We start from the raw sequence: 20,682 nt of genomic DNA, 5'->3' as shown, positions 1-20,682 counted from the left end.
ATATTCGATGAAATATGTATGGAAATTTTTCTCGTTAAAACTCTTGACATTGCAAGTATATACCTATTTATAAAGTTTCCGTCAACGATCTTTTCTCTGTGAATCTTCAATTCGTTAGAACTTTCCGTAAGTTGGGATAAGAAAAATTTCCCGCAAAAGGAAATCTAAAGATTTTTTCTTCGACGAAGATTGTTACGAGTCTCACGCGACGGTCGAATCACATGCAATCAACGAGGGTATAAAAAGGATGGCGTAGTATCTTCTCTCTTCGCGGTTAGGCCGAACGATTTTATACATTTTTCGTAACATATAAGATGTATTTATTACACACACGCGTTGCTGTACGCATAGATCGATATCAGTTTAATCGAAAGCTTTATACGGAGGTTAACCTGCATATCCCTCGGGACGTTGCTCTGCAGGTAGTTTTTTTCCCCCAACCATCGAAAAGTTCACCAAAACGATCGTTGTTATATTATCTCCCACCAGAATTTACCCCCGTTATTTTCCCACCGGGAATTCTACCGAGTTTCAGTGAGTGGTGTTTTAAGTAAAATATACGTGTGTGCGATAACAGCGAAGAACGAACGAACACCAACTAGTAAAGCTAACAACAATACATGTCACTACGAAATTACACTACGGCGTATAATACATCATATTTTTACGAAGTTACCTGTTTGCCAAACGCCTTTTGCTCCCATCGGCTTAGCGTCTTTTCGGCAACAAGAATCCCGGACTTGAAATAAATTTCAGGGGTGAAGTGGTCCCTCGTTATAAGGCCGGTTACGAGGATATAGGGGAAATCGATTCTCCCCCCATAACTGAACGAGATTTCGACACGCAATAACCGATCAGACCTTTCGCGGCGGAATCGATCTTATAACGAGAAACTACCGCACTCGTACAAATTATCTCTATAATCTTACCGCGATTCGGTGATTTCGGCAAGCGTTTGTAGACGAAATTTTTTGACATACAATGGGTAAATGAATAAAAATCAGGAGGGAAGAAAAACAAGGAGATATATATGTATAAAAAAGAGAAAATTCGTATTAGTAGACTTTACCACTTTACTATATCGCTATCACCGTTAGCTACAGTATTACTTGTACTTGGACAAATGCAATCTGGAACTTGGACAATTGGGCAAAGTTCTAATTGGCAAGAATACGTGAGAGACCCGCTCCTGGGTTCGCATGGTCTACGCAACAGTGTTGGGTATTATAAACAAGAAGGTATACCATATATATTTATATATATATATATATATATATATATATATATATATATACATAGGTATGGCACGATTGCACGGATTTCTCTTAAATCCTGTCCAGTAAAGGGAGCTACGAGTAGATCTAGACGGTTACCACGCGTATACCTTTGTTTATCATCTCGTAAACGCGACCCGTAAAGCTTCCTCTGTGTATGGACTGACTTAAGGCCAGGTTATTTATACCTTATAATCTATCATCTGTCTCTACGTTTTCGTCTCTTATACACATACGTACACGTGTTGTTGGAGTATGTGTAAGGTATATAATATACGTATATCAGTTGAGAGGATTCTGTTTCTTCCTGCATTTATCAAGCTACGTCAAGAGTGAAATTTCTCTCAAACATCAACGGATATATAACCACCCTAGATAAATCTAGAACATATATTTCTAGGTACACGGATATAAATAGGCCCGTGTTTGGGATTTTTTTATTTATTTTTTAATTCAAAATTAAAACAAACAGAAAATTCTGGTCTTGGGGTGAAATTGTTGCAAAAATTATTTGTCACAAATTTTATCTGCGGCGTGCAAAGTGTTTGAATTGAATCTTTGTAAATGACGATCATCGTTTTTCTTTTTATTCGGTTAATGAATTTTTTGCCTCTTCGTTGTGTCGTGGTAAAATTGAACAAAAAAAAAATAAATAAAATCAATCACAGTGAAATCGACTTACTGGCTAATCTTTGCTAGCGAGTGAAAAATATTTAATTAAGTCTTATCGAAAAAACTTCGTTGATCCGAATGAATTTATCAAATTTATGAATCAACGAGTACAACGAGTTTAAGAAGTGGTGTAAATTATAAAATTTTGAGTAGTTTCAGATTGAGCATCTTGGAGATATTTGACAAAAAGGAAGTTGTTACTAAGGAAAAAAAAAAAAAATAAAACAAAAAGAAAAAAAAATCACTTCTTAAAAATCTGCTAACTTGGAAAAGAAAAAAACCTACAAGTTTTACAATAGATCGTAAAACAAGACACAATTACTGCAAGTATTTTGCGTCAACTATGAAAGAAAGAAAAATAATAGAAAAAAATATTGCCGAAAAGTGTTGAAATTATCACTCAAAGAAAAAGTAAAAACAATTTCGTACGCGAAAGGAATTAAATTTATCCGACCGACAATTCGTACGTGCAGAAAATGTTCACAGAGAAAGCTTTTACTTTATAATTACGACGGGGAAATTCGTGTATTAATCGGTGATAAAATTGACCCTGCTTGTTTCTCGGTTTTTATACCCAAACCGAAAACAACCGCGTCTATTTCGTTACGGCGTGATGAAAAGGCGGAAAATTTACTCACCGGGAGGTCCGGGAGGGCCGGGTGGACCCTCGATGATGCCCGTTGGGAACTCATCGCCGTTTAGCTTCGTCGTTAATCCCCGATCGCCCTTGTCGCCTCTGTCGCCCTGCGAACGAGAATCGGGAAGTAATGAAAGGTTAGCTAACCGGGTATCGAGAGGCCCGTGAGAATGAATTTTAATTGGAACCGTAATTAGATTTTCCTCTTTCCGCTTCGATTTTCATTCCCTTTCATTTTATTCTTTGTCGGCTTTCCGATCCAAGAAAATAGGGAGAACAGAAGCGCAGAGAGATTGGACAACGGGAGCGACGCAGTGTCGAATTTTCAAGATGGTGAATATCTGTATTATAAAATATAGAAAAGTCAAAATTTAGAAACGTAAAGCATGTGTGAATAAACAAAGTACAGAATCGTCGGAGTAATGATGCTTCGCTAGGTTTTTATTTTTTCTCACAATTGTACGTTTTGTATTTCTGTACTTTGATATTTCTAGATTTTGACCATTCTATAGTTAGACCATCTACATTTGAAAATTCTATTAAACGGATTCTCGCGTTTTTGGAAATTCTGTATTATAATCCCTCTATTTTACGATACTTTTACATCCATTTTTACCCCCATTAAAAATATTAATTTGTAAATTACCAGAAAATTCTAATAAAATTGATTTCTTCCACGGTCACGGTTTAAATAGTATTGAAACTGCAAAAGAATGTGGCGCAAGTAATCATTCACTCCGATCACAGTCACGAATACTGGAATTTCAGTTTATTTCAATATTAAGCCCGTCATTTGAATCACCTAATTTTCTCAGTCAAACAAAATATTGGCATGAATTCATTGTTTCATCAACATCAAACTATCGTAATATTCACAAGAAAAATTACTACGTGCGACCATAGTGAAAAAGAATATAGACGGGTACGAAATTTCCTAGTTACAGTTACAAAATGAATTATTTTTATTTCGTACCTAGTGCAATGTTTTTTCGGTTACGGTAAGGAGATGAAAATAATAAAGGACCTCAGAGTAATCGCAATTAGAAATTTCTCCCAGTGTAGGACTTGAGAGCGAGATTATTTCAGCTCTTACATGTAATAACGGTAAAAATTTATGAGCCTTGAATTAGTGAGCGTGTTTGGCCATTAGCAGCGAATCCCCGGGCGCAGTTCTGCATAATAATACTATATACTGCATCAACAATGAGAGAGAGAGAGAGAGAGATAAGTAGAGAGAAAAAGTGAGAGGATGAACAAAGTGGAGTGGATGAGGCCAAATGAGGAGTAAAAAAGAGGCAGCTGAGCTGACCGGCACTTGGTTAATTCTCCCCAGGCTTCTCAAGAAGAGGCGAGTGCTTTTCTAAATAAAGAATTTTTAAACCAATCTTCTTACTCTAATTGCTTAGTCGGTCCGGGGAGGCGGAACATTCATGAAAAAAAACTTTCCCACGAAATAGCGGACGATTTCTTTCAATCGAAATAATGATGATCGGCAGCGTCTAAAACTAAACTGAATCTAAGAATATCACTAGAAATTATACATTCCTCTGTTGAGTTGTAATTATTTTATGCAATACGTAAATTTTTTTTTTTCAAATTCTAAAGCGGTCTGTATGACTAGTTTCACTTATTTTTTGACTCTTCTTTGATTTGGTTACAATTAACGAAGCTTGTTATTTATTAGAAAATTAAGTGTCACCTTATTAGCGTCTTGAGGGAGTAAAATTTCATTTACTTGTTCAATGTGTTGAAATCACTGAATTTAAATAGAAAAATCTTTCCCAACGATTTCTGTTTTCAATTGAAAACTTCTTTGTTCACACGATGCCAAGGCTTCTTTTGAGACTTGAAATTACGTCAAGGATGCAAGATCGTATGGTTTTTAGGAACTCACCTTTGGTCCGGAAACTCCTGGTGGGCCTGTGGGACCGATGGGACCTATGGGTCCTTGCGCGCCCTTTTCACCCGGAGGACCAACTTCGCCCGGTACTCCTTGTCGTCCATCGTGTCCTGGAACTCCTTCCGATCCCGGAGGACCCGGAGGTCCTGGTGGTCCTGGTTCACCCGGCTCACCCTGTTCGTCATTAATTTGTCAGCGTTTTACGCTCGAGTGATAATCGGGGACTCAAGATCTTGTATTTTTCGCAAAATGTGATATCGCGAACCGTTATTTCTGAGTTAAAATTGATTACGCGTCCCGATTTTAAGCGCCAAGATCATGGATCCCCTTTTTGTCATCTGGTTAGAATGATATTCGCTGATCTTTGCAAGAGAAAGAGAGAGAGAGAGAGAGAACATTTGTTAGGTATATAGAAATTGAGAATGTTTTTAGATTCTAAGGTCAAAATTAATGATCGGAATTTACCGCTCATCGTATACTCGTATTTGTAAATTAATTATTGTAAAGCGGTGTAAGAATTGGTGAATTTAGAATGCCGAGAGAGTTAGGAGTCGATAAAATATCACAGCGTAAAGAAGTTGGACGTGTTTTGTACGTTTGTTAAAGCTGTTATTTCAAAGTTATATCACACATGTATTACATACGTATTTATTACACGTCCTATCAACGAACAAGTATGTATCTCAAATTTGAATAATACGTGTACACAAGTTTGATGGAGTATCCGTGAGAATAAAGTACGTTTCGAATGGAATTGAATAAACGTAAGCTGTATGTAGCAGAGAGAAGGGAAATTAAAGGAGATCGTAAAACACGCCTGTTTATCATCGTAACCAGAAACCGAGAATTTTTCTATTCTACTCCCGCATGCGGATATAAAACTAGTTATTTTACGTTAGCTACGTTTCATTTCTAGAGAAAAATATAAATAATCATGTAAATTAGTAATGAAAATAAAAAGAAGAAAACTAAAATAAACAAAAAAAAATAAATAAAAATTTTGTTTTTACATAGTTTCAAATATTTTACCGTTCCATTAATTAAGTTCAGAATTCCAGAGCAGCATATATTACGACATATTCATGCGCAGTCATTCTTTAAAGCGTACACATATCGTATAAAAAGAGGTACGCGGATAAGTTCAAACATTTATCATGCGGGAAATGGAATTGGGAGAAAGAATTGTGTCCGTAAAATAGAGGGGGAATAAAAAAACATAGAAGAGTGTTATTACACACGTGACATGTACGGAGAATGGGATAGAAAAAAGGATCGAACGGTCTTTGCCCTTTCAGCATCAACCTTCCCGTTTGCAGTAGATGGACGAACATTCTTCGGAATAGCGTTCGGAACATTTGTCGGCTGCCGTTTTCAATATTTATTGCCAAAGTAGGTACAAGCTATAGACGAGATAGTTTCAAGATTGAAGAAGATACGTAGTTGAACTTTTTTATTTATTTTTATTTTTTTCGGTGAAAAGGAATCTCTCTCAGTTTCAGGTTCAATCAACGATTTTAGTTTGCTGTTTGTAAACTCGGCAGTGAAAAATCTTGGTAAATTACGACGTGACTGAAGGGGCAAAGCAAGTGTGACTTACTTTCAGCTGAATGACGGTCTCCGCCGAGATATTAATCCCTCGATCTTGAAGTCCCTAGAAGTAGGTGAACTACAAGTAATAACCAAATAACCAAATCGGGATGTGGGATTAAACGAGAATGTACAATAATGGGTAACGGGATAATTGTTTGCAGGGATTGCTTATTGATCAACGGGGAAATAACAGGGGTGTAGTAAATTATTGGTAGATCCAACTCCGGCATGCCCAGAATTATGTATGTAATATATATACATATATATATATATAATATACGTATACCTAGAGACTGTAAAACTCGTAATAAAAACCATTACCAACTGAAATGCAATCGAGATAAAATAAATTGTAAGAATTAAATGAGCGAAAATGTCGCGCTGGGAATTTTTAACTTTGCCTCGATTTTTCGTTAGTTTTTATATTTCGGTCTCGTCAAGGAGGATCCGGCGTTAAATGGCAGCGTGGCATTTTCGCTATCGTTTTATGTACACAGAGAGGGTATAAAACATATTAGGACGATACAGGAGAACATTTACACGAAGGTGGCAGAGCACTACACCGAAAGCACCGAACAACGCAACGTAACGACTTGTAATGGAAGAGTATTACCGAGAAAAAAAATTTGTGGATAAATTGTATTAACACAAGAACCAGAAGAAGAAGAACAATGCGGGAAACTTGGTCGTTATTGTTATTATTATATTACAATAACAAAAGTTCGGTCAAAGTGGGTCTGAATTAAAAATATTTGGGACATGACTGTATTTTTGTGCGTAGAGGGGTTTTTGACCCTCAGGAACTCAAATTTCGAGTCATGTTTTTTCGAGAAAACAGCAAAGTTTGACGTCTTTTGCGTTTGCTTCGAAAAATTTTATCGACAGACGATAAATTACTTGACCATCGTGTAGAGCGGAAAATTCTACATCGAATTGTGTCATCGTGTGTCGGAAACGGAGGCGGATCAACGAATCAAGAAAAAAGAAATTCTACTCATCGACGGCATCTGGAAAATTTTTGTGAATTAGTTTCGTTTTTATTAATTTGTTAATCCGACTCCGTTTCCTACACGTGAGATGTAGAATTTTTTGCTCTCTACGGATGGTCAGGTGAATTTTCGTCTGTCGGTAGAAGTTTTTTTTAAGAAAAGCGCAAAAAACATCAAATTTTGCTGTTTTCTCGAAACGCCGGCTATGCAGCTTAAAAATGATTTCAAACTCGAGTTCCTGAGGGTCGAAAACCCCTCTGCACACAAAAATGCAGCCATATATCCCGAACATTTTTAATTCGTACCTGTTTCGACTGGACCATAGAAAAAATAGTACGAGATATAAGATATATTCAGAAATAAAGGACAGAGATTTTCCTCCCTCCTTTTTCTTTTTTTGGTTGTTTCAACAGAGAACGAAAAGTAGATACACTATCGATACGTCTATAATGCATGTCAAATTTTAGAATGAAAATGTAGGTTTTTCTAGTTGCAGGGGTTTGATGGCCCGGGGGTTACCTTCAGGGCGACGATTTCTGCATAGCCAAGAGTTCCTCCGCGTAGCGTCGTCACCGATCTCTTTAACCCCAATCCCTGTGCATTCACCCGTAGGCAGGAAGAGTATTTATTTTCTTATTTCTTTCACACGTCATCGATCAATAACAACTTAGTTGCTGCTCTAATTTCACGATACTCTCGTGATTGCCACATAATTTAAAAATTCGTACGGTAACGCAATTCTCCGTGGTTTGAATAATTCTACTAAAAGTTTTTGCTGAATAACTCGAAAATCTGGTTTTTTATTAGAAAATTTTCGCCATATATTTTTCCGATCGCAATCTCTGATAAAAAACTTTTCGTAATCTTAACTTTGATGAAATTTTCATTACAGAATATTTTTCTCAGACCTTAGGGAAATTTTATAAAAAAATTTTAAAAATCGAAAAATTTTTCACCAAGAGCAGTTATCGCGGGTATTGTTTTGACGATGTATAAAAATATGCTTTCGATATGAAAAATAAAAGTAAATCTCCCTACAGGATTGTTATTAGTTTACTGACACGCTTTGATCAAAATTCGTTCGAGCAGCGGAAAATTTTCGGGATAGAATAATCGCGGTGAAATTATTCTCCGCACAATTTTTACCATCAGTTTATGCAAAAAATTTGTAAAATTACGAGATACGAAATCTTTCTAGAGAAGAACGAGACAAAGATTAGCAGGAAAAAAAAGTTCTCAGAAACTGTCGACAAAGAAGGTTCAACATATTTGAAACGTCGAGGATCGCCCAGGATGACGTTGGAAAAAATTCGCCAAACTGTGTATTATTCGAACACCGAGTTAGAAAACTACGAATTTCATTGAAGCGACGAAGATTCAACAAATTTCACCAGAAAAGCAGCGAAAAATATGAAAAAACGAAAAAGGTGGTTGTAATAACGCCTTTTTTACAACTTCGTATTCGGAATGAACGACAAACGAGTCTTTGGTTATACGTGTTACGGATGGATCGGGTGTGAAAATCGCGCGGAGGAATATTTTCTGAAAATAATGAAAACCGAGTTTATCGGACGAAGCCTGAAGCTGGTTACATACGTATCGAATACTCTTTGAATAACAAGTAGAATCTATACTCGCGTCGCGTGTCTCGGCGTATAAAGTCTCCTAACTATATACAAGAGGCCACGTATAATACCGCTGCGAATATGATCGTACATCCGATATTATTACCTTTCCATGCGTATGCATACGCGAGTGTACATCCTTCTATTCGAGTTTCAGAATGTATCGGGGTACAGTCCGGTGAAAAATGTGCGGGATCGGAAAAGTTGCGATAGAAGTAAAGCTAAAAGTGAAGAGAAAAGAGAAAAGAAAAAAAAAAACAAACAACCAAGCTGATGTTAATATTGAATTCAATTTTGTAAAACGAATTGTTTTTCTACGCGCGGGGAAAAGAAATTGAAAACCAGAGATTCGAAAGAACAAATGTAAATTTTTTTCTTTTATTTTTATTTAAAAAGTTTATAATAATATCACGATTCCGTTTTTTTTTTTTTTTCTTTCATGCTTATTTTACAAATTCGCGTGGATCGTGATTCATCTTGTTAGCGAACAGATTTTTGAGAAATTGATTATAACGAATCTTTGATAACTCTGCGTGATTTGCTGTGCATTAAAGAGTAAGATTATTGACCATATTTTCTGTTCACAAAATTTTTGTCGTTTATTGAGAGGTTAATAAAAAAAAGTACAGAGAGTTGATTTGTATGGAAAAAAAAAGAAGAAAATGAGCCATATCTGGTAAATGAAAACTGATCGAACGGTACGTTTTTGGTGTTAAAAAAAAATTCACCAGACGACGCGACGACGGTCGTAAGGTTATAAATAAATTGATAATTCTTAATTGAAATCGACGATTGATTCCCGATTAATTTATCCCGCGTTAAAAAGATATCGTTCCAGGCCTCGAATCCAGTTCGAACTCTCTTTGTTATCCTCTCGCTTTGTTTCGTCACTATTTTGCCGAGACTGTACACTCGATACATCCTTAAGTGGTAATATCGCGTATGGCAAACTGCGACAGAGGAGAGCGAAATACGCGAGGTAGACATACATAAATGGATATGACAACGCCCTCCGAGAAATAGGGACAACTTCATTTCCGTCGTTATTATTCGTCTGGCTGGAATCAGGTTTTCGAGTTTTCATCTAGAGCGCGGATTGCGGAGAGAATAAGGAGGGGTTGGCTCGGGGTTGATAGATACCTTTACAGCCGAGAAGACGTCGAAGCCAGGATTGCCAAGGTCTCCCTTCTGCCCCTTGTCACCAGGTCTGCCCTGAAACCAGATCGCAACGTCTCTTAATGAAATTTATTCGCAAACAAGGAGAAATACGTTATCCATTTAAATCCACGACTGTCTTACCGGATCTCCTTTCGGCCCATCCAGTCCAATGGGACCCTGTAAGAACGACATCCGGTTACTAGAAATTGGCCGCAGGGTACCGGAAGAACATGGTAAAGCTTCGGCAAGCGATTTAGAAGAGGTGAAAAAATCGAGTGAGTATAAGAACAGTGATTGGTTTTCGGCAAATATCCGGTCGAATCGTGCGGCAAACCAAAGCAGCCAATTTACCAACACACCGAGAGAAATTTTTAGTTCCGGTTACCGCTCAGTTCTTGACTATTTTCATTTTTTACCACAATCGAAAAATATAGTTCTAGGTTGAAAATGAAAATCAGTTTTCTAGCTGTAACCAGAAAGTCTGGTATCCGTTGCTATTCTTTCTCATTACGATCACTGTTACTAGATTTTCTTGCAACTGTTGCGAAAATTTAACGCTTGTGCAACGATAAATTGATGTTAAAGCCTTATTTGACTAAAAAAGTAGAGCAGACAGAACAAACTGATTTTGCGTTGAAATTACCAAAAAACAATCGACAATAACGCAAAATGGTTAGGCGTACCTCGTTTTTCATAATTCCAACAATTTTCAAACAGTTTTTTTTTAACGATACCTGTTTTACTGAATTTTTCTCAGTGCTTGTTTCAAGTTTTCTTTCTGAGAATAAAAAACATCATTTCACCGCACGGTTTAACCGATAATTTCCCTTTTTTCTTACTCTAAATGCGTATAGAAGTAGAATAACTAATATAAGAAAAGAAATGGAAACAACAAATGAAGAAACAAAGAAATTATAGGTACAAAAAAGAGTAGCAATATGATTCCCCCCGAAAAAAAGATCAAGATGCTTCCAAATACATTTCAAATAATCGTGTTAAAATTCTACGAAAATATGTAAGTTACGAGTCACCCCACAATTACAGTTTCATATATTCGCAGCTTGCACGTTCACAGGTTAATTGTTTATACATAGCGGTAAAAATGTCACTGTATAAATATATTCTACTGTTTATGGTTAATATCTCAAACAAACAATATACGGAAAACAAAACAAATCGTTCGCTGTTAGTTTTGGCAATGCAAGACACTTCCACCGAAGAAAAAGTAGCTTCGTCAAGATCTTCTAGCAGCATCCAGACCCAGATTACTTACATTATAATTCCTGTAAACTGAAATCGAATCTTTGTATTCAGGCAATCAATTTCAAATCATTCTTCCACTTCTGACAATAAGTGTTTTACTGCGCGAAGGAAAACGTTAAGAATGTTAGAAAATATTCAAAAGAAAATAAACTTTCAAATATTTTATGACCAAAGTTGTTTCCTTTTTTGCGAAAAATTTCACCATTATATCAATCTGCCAGATAAATCTTTCGGCGAAGTTGAGACTGTACAGATTTCAGAGAACGTATTACGAGTATTATGTATGTAACTTCTGAATGTCGACGAAAGTTTCAACATTAGATGCACTTAAGGATTATAATAATATTATCTGAGTCAATATGAAAAATTGAGAAAGCACAAACTCCGTCACGTTGTAATTATATTTTGGACGAGAGAATTTTCCAATTTTAGCTTAAAAATTTCAGATCTGAATAATGCGATCAAGCCTCGTCAAACTAATTTTATTGTACTGTAAGGATCGTTTGAAAACCGTAATCGTTGTACAGAAACGAACGAATAATCGTTCCTCGACTTGGCGATATTTTTGGAAGTCGATTTAAAAAATTTTCTTTTAGTTGTTTCTTTTTCTTTATTTTTTTCTTTTTTCATTCCGTACGTAAATATCGTCAAATTCTGATTTTCACGGAAAGAAAAGGAGATCCGAAAAGCCCGAAACTGTCTTGGTATGATGGTATAAAATTTTTTCTCACAACGTGTATTTTGAAAAAAAAAAAAAAAATGATATTTAAACTAAATTCCAACGTGATTGAACATGTCTTACGATCTCTATTATTCAAACAAAGATAACTGATGCCGATTCCCATAAACGACGATACCAAGATTAGTGACAGGGAAGATTCTCTATTATTGTTATCAGTAGGTTAAACTAAAGAGACCGGAAACAGGGGTAAAAATACGATTGCGATGACGAAACGAATGTAAAGGATAAGTACATAAAGGAATTAACCAATAAACGAACCGGAAAACCGGGAAAACCGGCGCGCCCGCTCAGACCCTGGAACAAACCAAGGCAAGGAACCGTCACTTCACACGTGAATTAAAGAGGAACGCATTTTCATCTCATCAATTTGTGCCAACTTACCTTGGACCGGAAGTTTTTTATTTATTTATGTATTTTTTCTTTGTTTTTTTCAACATTTTATCAATTTATCGCAAGAGATAGAGGATTGTTTTTTTTTGTATTTTTTTTCCGTAGAAAAGAGATCGCAAATTTAGATTTGAAAAATCAGGAACCTTTCTCTCTTCTGTAATGAATTTTGTCTTATAAAAATGAAAAGATCCGCCCTCCACCAGATATATTAGAATTTCATGCGATTGCGATACGATTAAATATAGATTATTACGTTAAATGTGTAATGACAATGTAGGCAATAAATGTGATAGCTGCACACTATAAAACTCGTGTAATTACTGTAGCTGATACTAAAAACTGATTAGTCGGGCGCTTGCTTTCAAACTGTCGGGTGTAATTTACCCGTAAAAATTTTAAACGACTATTCGAGGATAGTTTCTTACCGTATCGCCACGGTTTCCTTTGTCGCCTTTGCTCCCCTGAAATTCCACCATTATTAATATCACAGGGTCGAATCAACTTGTAAAAAGTTTCTCCTCAATTAATAACCGTGCCCTTGCACTGCCAAATGTTGATTTTCAAACCGTACTTCTATATTTGGAAGCAAATTTCTGTTGCTTTTTATACTTTTTCAATTTTAATTCTCTTCTTTGTATCCCATTTCACAGATTTAGTTCGTGTAATTGAACGGAAGTGATATATTGCGTGATTAAAATTGTGGCGTTCGATGCGTGAGATTGAGGACAAGAAAATAGAGTTGAAAAAAAAACGTAACTAAATAAATAAAAATAATGGTATAAGAAAAATGTATGACTGGAAAATCAATGATAAAAATGAATGAAAATTAAAGAAAAATAATATACCGGAAAACCATTCTTGCCCGGCGGTCCTGTCACTCCCTGTAAGAACGGGGGATCAATTAAAAACAGTCATCGTTAAATGAGGCTTAAGATTTAATTAAAATTACGTCATTCACGAAATGCAAAACGACAAAAAAAAATAAAAAAAAAAAAAAAAATTTAACAAGCAAACAATGAAATGTATGGACATAAAGCTTTAGAGGTATAAAAATGACTCGTAAATAAAGAAAACTTACTAACTCTTCAGTGAAATAATTCATCGTTTTAAAACGTCCGTTCTCTGATATAATTATAGAATTTTATTGTGACTCCGAGAAATTGGTGAAATTAAATATTAACTTATTTATTCACGCCGACGCGGAATTTGACGGTATTATGATTGTTTTCAATGAAAAAAGAATCTTTAATATCTTCTACCAGTAGATAACTAATTCTTAAAATGTTAAATTCTACAGGTACGGACGTATTCTAATCTAAATCTAAAGTGAATTTAGTAAGAAATGACTTACCGGCGCACCTGCATCCCCCGAGTCACCTTTCTTTCCCTTTTTCCCTCGCTTACCCGGGGGTCCCGGAGGACCAGGCGGACCTGGAATAACAAAATGAAATCGTGCGTTAATTTTTGTAAACTGCGGCAATCGCGGTTAAAATCGGTAATGTGTTAATAAAGATCTTCGTTGTTTGAAAAACAAGAATAAACAAACGTACAGAGTGATTATAATACAATCCGTCGAATGATGTTTCTATGTTTTTTTAATATTCTTGGTCAGAGAAATAAAGGGAGTCAGAATTTTATGGGGGTGTTGTAAAAAAATATACATAGATAAAGGATTTGTTTGCTTTACAGAACACGGTGAAAGAAATTTTTTTCATTTAAATATATGACGCATGATTTGAGTGAAAAATTAATGAGAGCAACAATTTTGTCTTATTTAGTGAAATCACGTTTATTTGAATCTACAAAACATTTTTGTCGTCATACTTGATTGGCATGTCTGGTAAATTAAAGAAATTCTGTTTTCGTATGTATTTGAAAGAAATGAGAATAATAAGCCCAGACTCGAACGAATATTTTGTACGTAAAAATTTTCCATACTCTCCTTGGCACTTCCGGTAAGTAACCGAAGCTACTAAAAACGAAAGTTGGTATCGGGAGTTTCAAGGAAGAAGGTATCGAACTATTTCTCGTTCTTTATTGAATCTGAAAAGTTTTCCCTTTGAACAACTTCTTTCCATACGTAACCGTAACATATCGCCAAGAGACATTCGTAAGAATTTCACGTCGTTGCATATATTACAAAAGTTGAAATTACCCCAAATCGCCGTTATATTCCTGTTTCGATCCGAGATGCATAATTAATTTAAAGATGCAGATTCCAACCTCTCGAGGTTTTCATCTCAATGATCTGTAAAATTCTAATTTCCGTAAATTTCCATATTGTACTCGGCACATGTACGTTGTACATATTTGCAAACGTGGCTAATTTTCATTGACGTTAATCAGGGACGGGGGGAAAAATAATTTCGTCCAGGGAGATAAGATTAGCCTTGATGAGTCCTTCTCGCGTGAAGAGAGACTTGGAAAATAAGGGGGCGGCGGGGGGGAATTATTCCGAGGTCGTGAATATAGCTAACGTGGAAGTTACTCGTAATTCCTCTAATCAGCGGCCTCGCAATCAACGGTTTCACTGCAGACTCGTCCTTCCGATCCTTCTGCAGCAGTTGCAATTTTCGCAACGTGTACAAGCCGGAAGACTCGCGATTTTAACGAGGCACGCAAACAAAGGTCGAACATTTGAGTTCTTACTTATCCAACGGAAGTGACACGGGTAGGTACAAGAAATGCATCAGACTCGTGAAAATTGCAATCCTCGAATTGCGCGACCCAGTTTTCCGGGCTCAAACGGAAGTCCGTTAATCACTGGAAAGAAAAAAAAAAACAAAATAATAATAATAAAAAAAAAGAAAAACGTTACCGAGTGTATCGGCTGCTCCGAGTCCCGCTTAGCGACCTGTCGCGCCGAGTGATAATTTTGGAATGATCCCTCGCGCCGGGCGCTCCGATTTTCAGTTTGATCGCTTCGATTTCCGGTGGCGTCCTCTGCGCGCGGAACAGATTTTTCGCGCGTTTAGCAAATTTCGGTAGCGTGCGTACGTAGTCTTGTTCTTCCGACATATCAATCAAGGCAACCCCGAACTTTGAATGCGAGTACTCGAGTGACGCAGGCATCTTTGCGTTCTGTCTTTCAGAACCGCCCGTTGCACGTTGCGTTCACTCCTCGTACCGTGCCTTGGGTTTCAGTCACCCCTCGGAGCACTACCCTTGCTGTCTCGGGGGTACAAGCCTTTGATTTTCCGGGTTGCCTGGATTTACAATTGACTCGTTGAATATAACAGTTACGTTCCATGGCCTGGGTCACGATACGGTCGACGACAAATCCAATAAAAAAATAAATACTAGAAAGGAAATTTGTCCCCTGGGTGAAGAAGAATTGAAAAAGACAGGCAGGATTTATCGCTTAGAGCAGCACGGCGGTGGCAGCTGACTTCCGGTTTCTCCCCGTCGAACCGGAAGTACCGTTTCTTTTCTACGAGCCGATATATCTCATACGTTCGGCCGCATATTAGCGTTTTTTTTTTCGTTTTTTTTTTTTTCAACAATTTTACGAGAGTTTGATAACTTTTCCTCGAATACAACGAACCCCGTAAGAGCTGCACACGCCTTTTCATCCGTGACTTTTTTTTTTTTCCTTTTTTGTTCCCGTGACCCCGTCTGGCATCCCTGTTAATACCACTTAGGTTGAAAAGCCAGCATGGAAGAATCCTCCCCCAAAATGTAATAGCTTCGGTAATTTATCGCTCTAAAGAAAACGATACGACAGAAGAATATTATACCGCGCCCATATTTGTCGAGCCGAAACTTTCATACATAGGGATAATATTTACCTCGTGGGAAAAAATTTATTACCTTATTTTATAACGCTGCTTGGTTCTAAAATTTTCGGTTTACTCGGAAGCGAATTAATGCATGCATAATATATACATAACCCAAATTCTAGCAGTATATTTTTATTATTTATTAGTTTTTAGAAATTTCATCGAATAACGTACCGGTAAAACTAAATTATTCTTTTTTAGTAACTAAGACTTAACGTTAATTCATATTGAATTCAAATTATACGTTATTAATCTACTTAAAATAAAACAAACCGAATGTTTCGATCAATGCGTTTTAATTAATATATCATAAAAAAAAGTGGTAACTTGTTAAACATTTATCGGATAGATGGAATTTTCACTCAAGAAAAAATATATTTCGATCACTTTATACCTTCTTTTTTACATTAAAATTACTTCTTAGGGCAAACGGCGTGAAACTACTCGAAAGAAAAACGAAGCTTCAATCATTCGAACGTCTCTTCGGAAGCTTTGGTGTACTTTTTAATTCCGCATCGAATTTTGTGAACGAAGAATAAATTCACGTATCACCGTTCAAAAATTTCTCGCAATTGTGGTTTTATTACGTCCGTTTCTTTAACGGTATAAAAACCGTCTTATTTCAGCGGATTTTCCATAATATAAAATTGGCGATAGGTGGCAGAGATATTCACGAATAGAGAATTCGGATCAACAGGCAAAACTGATTAATTCAGTCTCGGTGCGATTGAGTTGGCGGGTGGCTGCGTTTAATTGAGTTTTCTACCACCTATGTGTATAACGGAGGGTGAAAAAAATGCAGTGCGTCCGAGCCTTAAATCGGATAGATGTAATTCAATCGGTTTTCAAATTGCGGAATTGAATCGGTGTCGAAATCGATTAACGCCACGAGAGCAAAAGTAACGCGAAACAGAGGGAAAGAGAGAGAGAGAGAGAGGGAGAGAGAGATCCGCGTGAGTTCTCCGAGAGGGATGAAAGAGCAAAACACCCCTGAATAAATTAAATCTTGGCTCGTTTTCACCGCGCCACGGCACATTTACCTGTTACCCTGCACCTTCACGCCTCACTGATTCGCTTCATGACTTCGTTATTCCGCGGATACGTGCGGAGTTTCGTTACGCGTGTTCACGGAATACGATGAAATTCATAATCAAAACCGCTGACGGAATGAAACGAATTGAGCACGTTGAGGAGATTCGCTGGACAAAAATCGATACTTTTTACAACTCTGTGTCACCGAGTAGATTTTATCGATTTATTGTAATCGTAAGCTAGGAAGATCTCTTTAACCATTTGAGTCACAGTGGTTTGTCTGTCAATATTTTTACCACCTATTTTATATCAATTTTTTGTATATTTAGAGAATTTGTCAAACATACTTCTTTCAATACTCGAGAGTAATTATTGCGATGTAATGTAAATTGTTGTTGTTAGAAACAAATTGATTGAAGAAAATCGTGAAAACTGAAGGAATAATTCATTTCCGAGAAAGTTACCTCTGTACTCGTATGTACATGTTTTACATAAATTATAAGATTTTGGGATAGCTGATCACGAATCTGAAGTCAAATTTCGAAAATTCAATAAGGCGAATCCAATCAGCGAACTCAAAAGTCACCGCATAGAGTTTTGTTTGACAGGATTTGATTGAATTTGAAGTTTTCATCCGTTCTAATGAATCCATCATTTTGCATATTTGAAATTTGATTTCAGATTCGTAATCAGCCACTCCATAAATCACAGAATACTATGTTGTTACAGAAGTTGGCTCAGCACAATAATGCGTGACAAAGAGTTAAAAATTCAGAAGTAAACAATATTAGAGTCATAAACGAAAGCTGAGATATCGATGATATTTCATTGAAATCGCTTGAAATGATTGGTTAGGAACTTTATTGGATTCGTGCGACATCACTCTGCGATGTCTCGTTTTATTCAGAAGACTATTTGTTCAAAGAATCGCAATATGGAATTGATTACAGAAAAAAAGAAGATCTGTTTCAGTCAATTTATTAAAAATAGTCTTTTCAACAAACCGAGACATCCCAGAGTGAAATCGAACAAAATCAATAGATTTTAAACGATACCAAAGGGATTTGAAACGAACTATCGATATATAAAATTTTCTTGACAATCGACACTCTGTGTATTTTTCATTCACTTGTTCATGTATTTTTGTCATTGAAAGCTCGATTTTTCTCTTAAATCCATAAAATGGCTTGCCATTGAAAACGTGATTGATTATCAAGAGACGATCTCCAACGATTGAGTTGGAAAGATAGGAGACATCATTTCGACCACGTAAGAAAAGGTGTTCGAGAAGCTTTGAAAGAATTTCTTTCAACAATCAAGCCGTCAACGCCTTGTTACCAAATCAACTTATCTTCAATGCGAACGGAACGAGATTCGTATCGCTTCTCGTTTTCTAAAATTATCATTATTATTATTCCATAAGTTCTCTTATCCGACTTCACGATCCTTTTACGTTTAACTAGAAATTGTCACGTGACCCGTATGCGTATTCTCAGTTATCCTTCAGAATTTCCCGTGGAAATTTTCGTCGAAAAACGCGTATAAATCTGAAACGAAAAAGACGAAACGTCGCAGGAAGGTTTTGCGATTCTAGGGAGCCTCTCTCGTGTCCGATTATCGGTGATTTCGTGAGTATAAGAGACAAAATATCGGGCGTCCCATTTCCGAAGTAGCAAAGCTCGACGAGCCTCTCGGGGTGTTTTATGTATAGGGATTGAAATGGTATTCCGTACGTCTTGTCATTTACCGACAACGGAGACTCGTTTGTCTGTCTGGAACGAAAAGAAGCAGCCGTCTCTTTCTTTCTCTCGAGAGAAGAATGGAAAAATACAATGGGGAGGATAAGAAACGGCGAAAGATTTCCAGGTGTAATAAATGACGAGCAATGAATGGTCATATGTCGAGGTCATGGAAGCAGGGCTGGTCTTCCTTCTATAATGCGTTGCATGTATGTATGTGGTGCATTCCATGCCAACTGAACCTGGACCTGACCCTTGACCTCTTTGACTTGGCTCGCGATTTTTCGTACGATTGTTTCGACTCTCCAAGGCGCTCTGTGTATTTTTTTCGGAAATATTTCCAATAGATTTGAAGTACACACATTTTTTAAAAACGCACGTATTGATCGGCACGATTTAATCAAATTATCTAAAATAATTCTGAAAAATCATGTGTCAGGTATGAAATTTTTTTCTTCTTATTTTTTTTTTTGCGCTTTTGTCGGAAGAAACATCAAAAAAAATTGTATATAAATTAACTGATAATTGGAAGAACAAAATAAAAATTCGTGGACGGAATCGGAGAGGTCGAGGGTCAGACCCGGGTCGAATTTGTATGGAATGACTCATATATTTTCGTATAATTTACGCAACCGCAGGATTAATAAAAGACCTAAGAGCTTATCTGGACTTGAAATCGTTGCAAAACTCTTCGTCTCCTCTCTTCGCAGAATACAACGCGCTTCAAACACGAGCTTTATCGCCTGGTCACATGTCACCAGCGCACAACCATCAGGTTTATTATACCTACGTGTAATTTGACAATTGCTTACTCATCCAGAGATACAAAACTCACGTTCGTATCCATCGTTGACGAATCGATCGCGCATGATAAAAATTTCGTTACACACAATCGAAAGGTGAAATAATTGTACGATCTCCAAAGATTTTTTTACGCTCAAAGTGACGATTTTTTTGCAAGAATATTTCAACCTGAAACGCGAGAAAAAATTTTACCTCTTTTTATACAAAATTTGATTAATTTTTAGTAGAATTAAAAAAAAGACTAGAAGAAAAACTAGTCGAGAATACGTCCATTTTTACCGGAAAATTCCTAACGTAGTTTATTCGGGCGGGAAAATTCGTTGAATATTTTTTGAACCACTAAGCCGAGTACTGTACCTACACTGAGAAAAATTTCATTTGTTATGTATATACTAGAAAAATTCAGTCAAACAGGTATCGTTAAAAAAAAAACTGTTTGAATATTGTTGGGATTACGAAAAACGAGGTGCGCGTAACCATTTTGCGCTATTGTCGATCCTTTTTTGGTAACTGCAATCCAAAATCAGTTTGTTCGGTCTACTCTACTTTTTTAGTTAAATAAGGCTTTAAAATCAATTTATTGTTGCACAAGCATTAAATTTTCGCAACAGTTACAAGAAAATATAGTAACAGTGATCGTAATGAGAAAGAATAGTAACGGATTCTAGACTTTCCGGTAACAGCTAGAAAGTTAATTTTCATTTTCTACCTAGAACTATATTTTTCGATTGTGGTAAAAAATGAAAATAGTCACGGACTGAGCGGTAACCGGAACTAAAAATTTCTCTCAGTGTAAATCGTTGTTGAAAGGCGGTACGTATTTTCTCATTTCATCTATAATAGGAGTTATCAAATAATAATATCCGTCTCGTGGAAATACGGATGCAACAAGTGTCAAGCTCGAGGTGAAGTTAAGTCTAGCGAATAAGAAAAAGGTGTCGATGCATACCTGCTGTAAATTTCTCGGTGAAGATCTATGCGCGAGCTTTGCACAGGTTGTGCGATGTTGAGGATTTAGATTAAACTGTTAACCGAGTGCCTGGAGCGCTAAACTCAAGTTGAAATTTGAGCTCGGAATACCGACTTCA

General features: G+C 36.6%; 1 protein-coding gene across 9 annotated transcripts in view; it reads right to left on the bottom strand.

Moving 5' to 3' along the window:
• The window catches only part of LOC107226295 (collagen alpha chain CG42342), a 173,495-nt gene that overhangs the window by 22,104 nt on the left and 130,709 nt on the right, over positions 1-20,682 (bottom strand). Inside the window, exons 2-11 of one of the 9 annotated variants that reach the window (XM_046746444.1) lie at positions 13,592-13,671; positions 13,086-13,121; positions 12,666-12,701; positions 12,109-12,144; positions 9,987-10,022; positions 9,828-9,899; positions 7,582-7,668; positions 6,081-6,134; positions 4,478-4,657; positions 2,585-2,690 (exon numbers count right to left, since the gene is read on the bottom strand). In XM_046746444.1, the coding sequence (XP_046602400.1) occupies positions 2,585-2,690; positions 4,478-4,657; positions 6,081-6,134; positions 7,582-7,668; positions 9,828-9,899; positions 9,987-10,022; positions 12,109-12,144; positions 12,666-12,701; positions 13,086-13,121; positions 13,592-13,671 (723 nt within the window). The remainder of the gene's footprint in view (positions 1-2,584; positions 2,691-4,477; positions 4,658-6,080; positions 6,135-7,581; positions 7,669-9,827; positions 9,900-9,986; positions 10,023-12,108; positions 12,145-12,665; positions 12,702-13,085; positions 13,122-13,591; positions 13,672-20,682) is intronic. The other 8 variants (XM_046746436.1, XM_046746437.1, XM_046746441.1 and 5 more) reach the window with 8 other exon arrangements.

The sequence above is a fragment of the Neodiprion lecontei genome, chromosome 1, assembly GCF_021901455.1.
Source record: "Neodiprion lecontei isolate iyNeoLeco1 chromosome 1, iyNeoLeco1.1, whole genome shotgun sequence".
In the NCBI taxonomy this organism is placed as follows: domain Eukaryota; kingdom Metazoa; phylum Arthropoda; class Insecta; order Hymenoptera; family Diprionidae; genus Neodiprion; species Neodiprion lecontei.
Note: the sequence above shows the minus strand (reverse complement) of the source record. Positions and strands in the feature narration are given on the sequence as shown.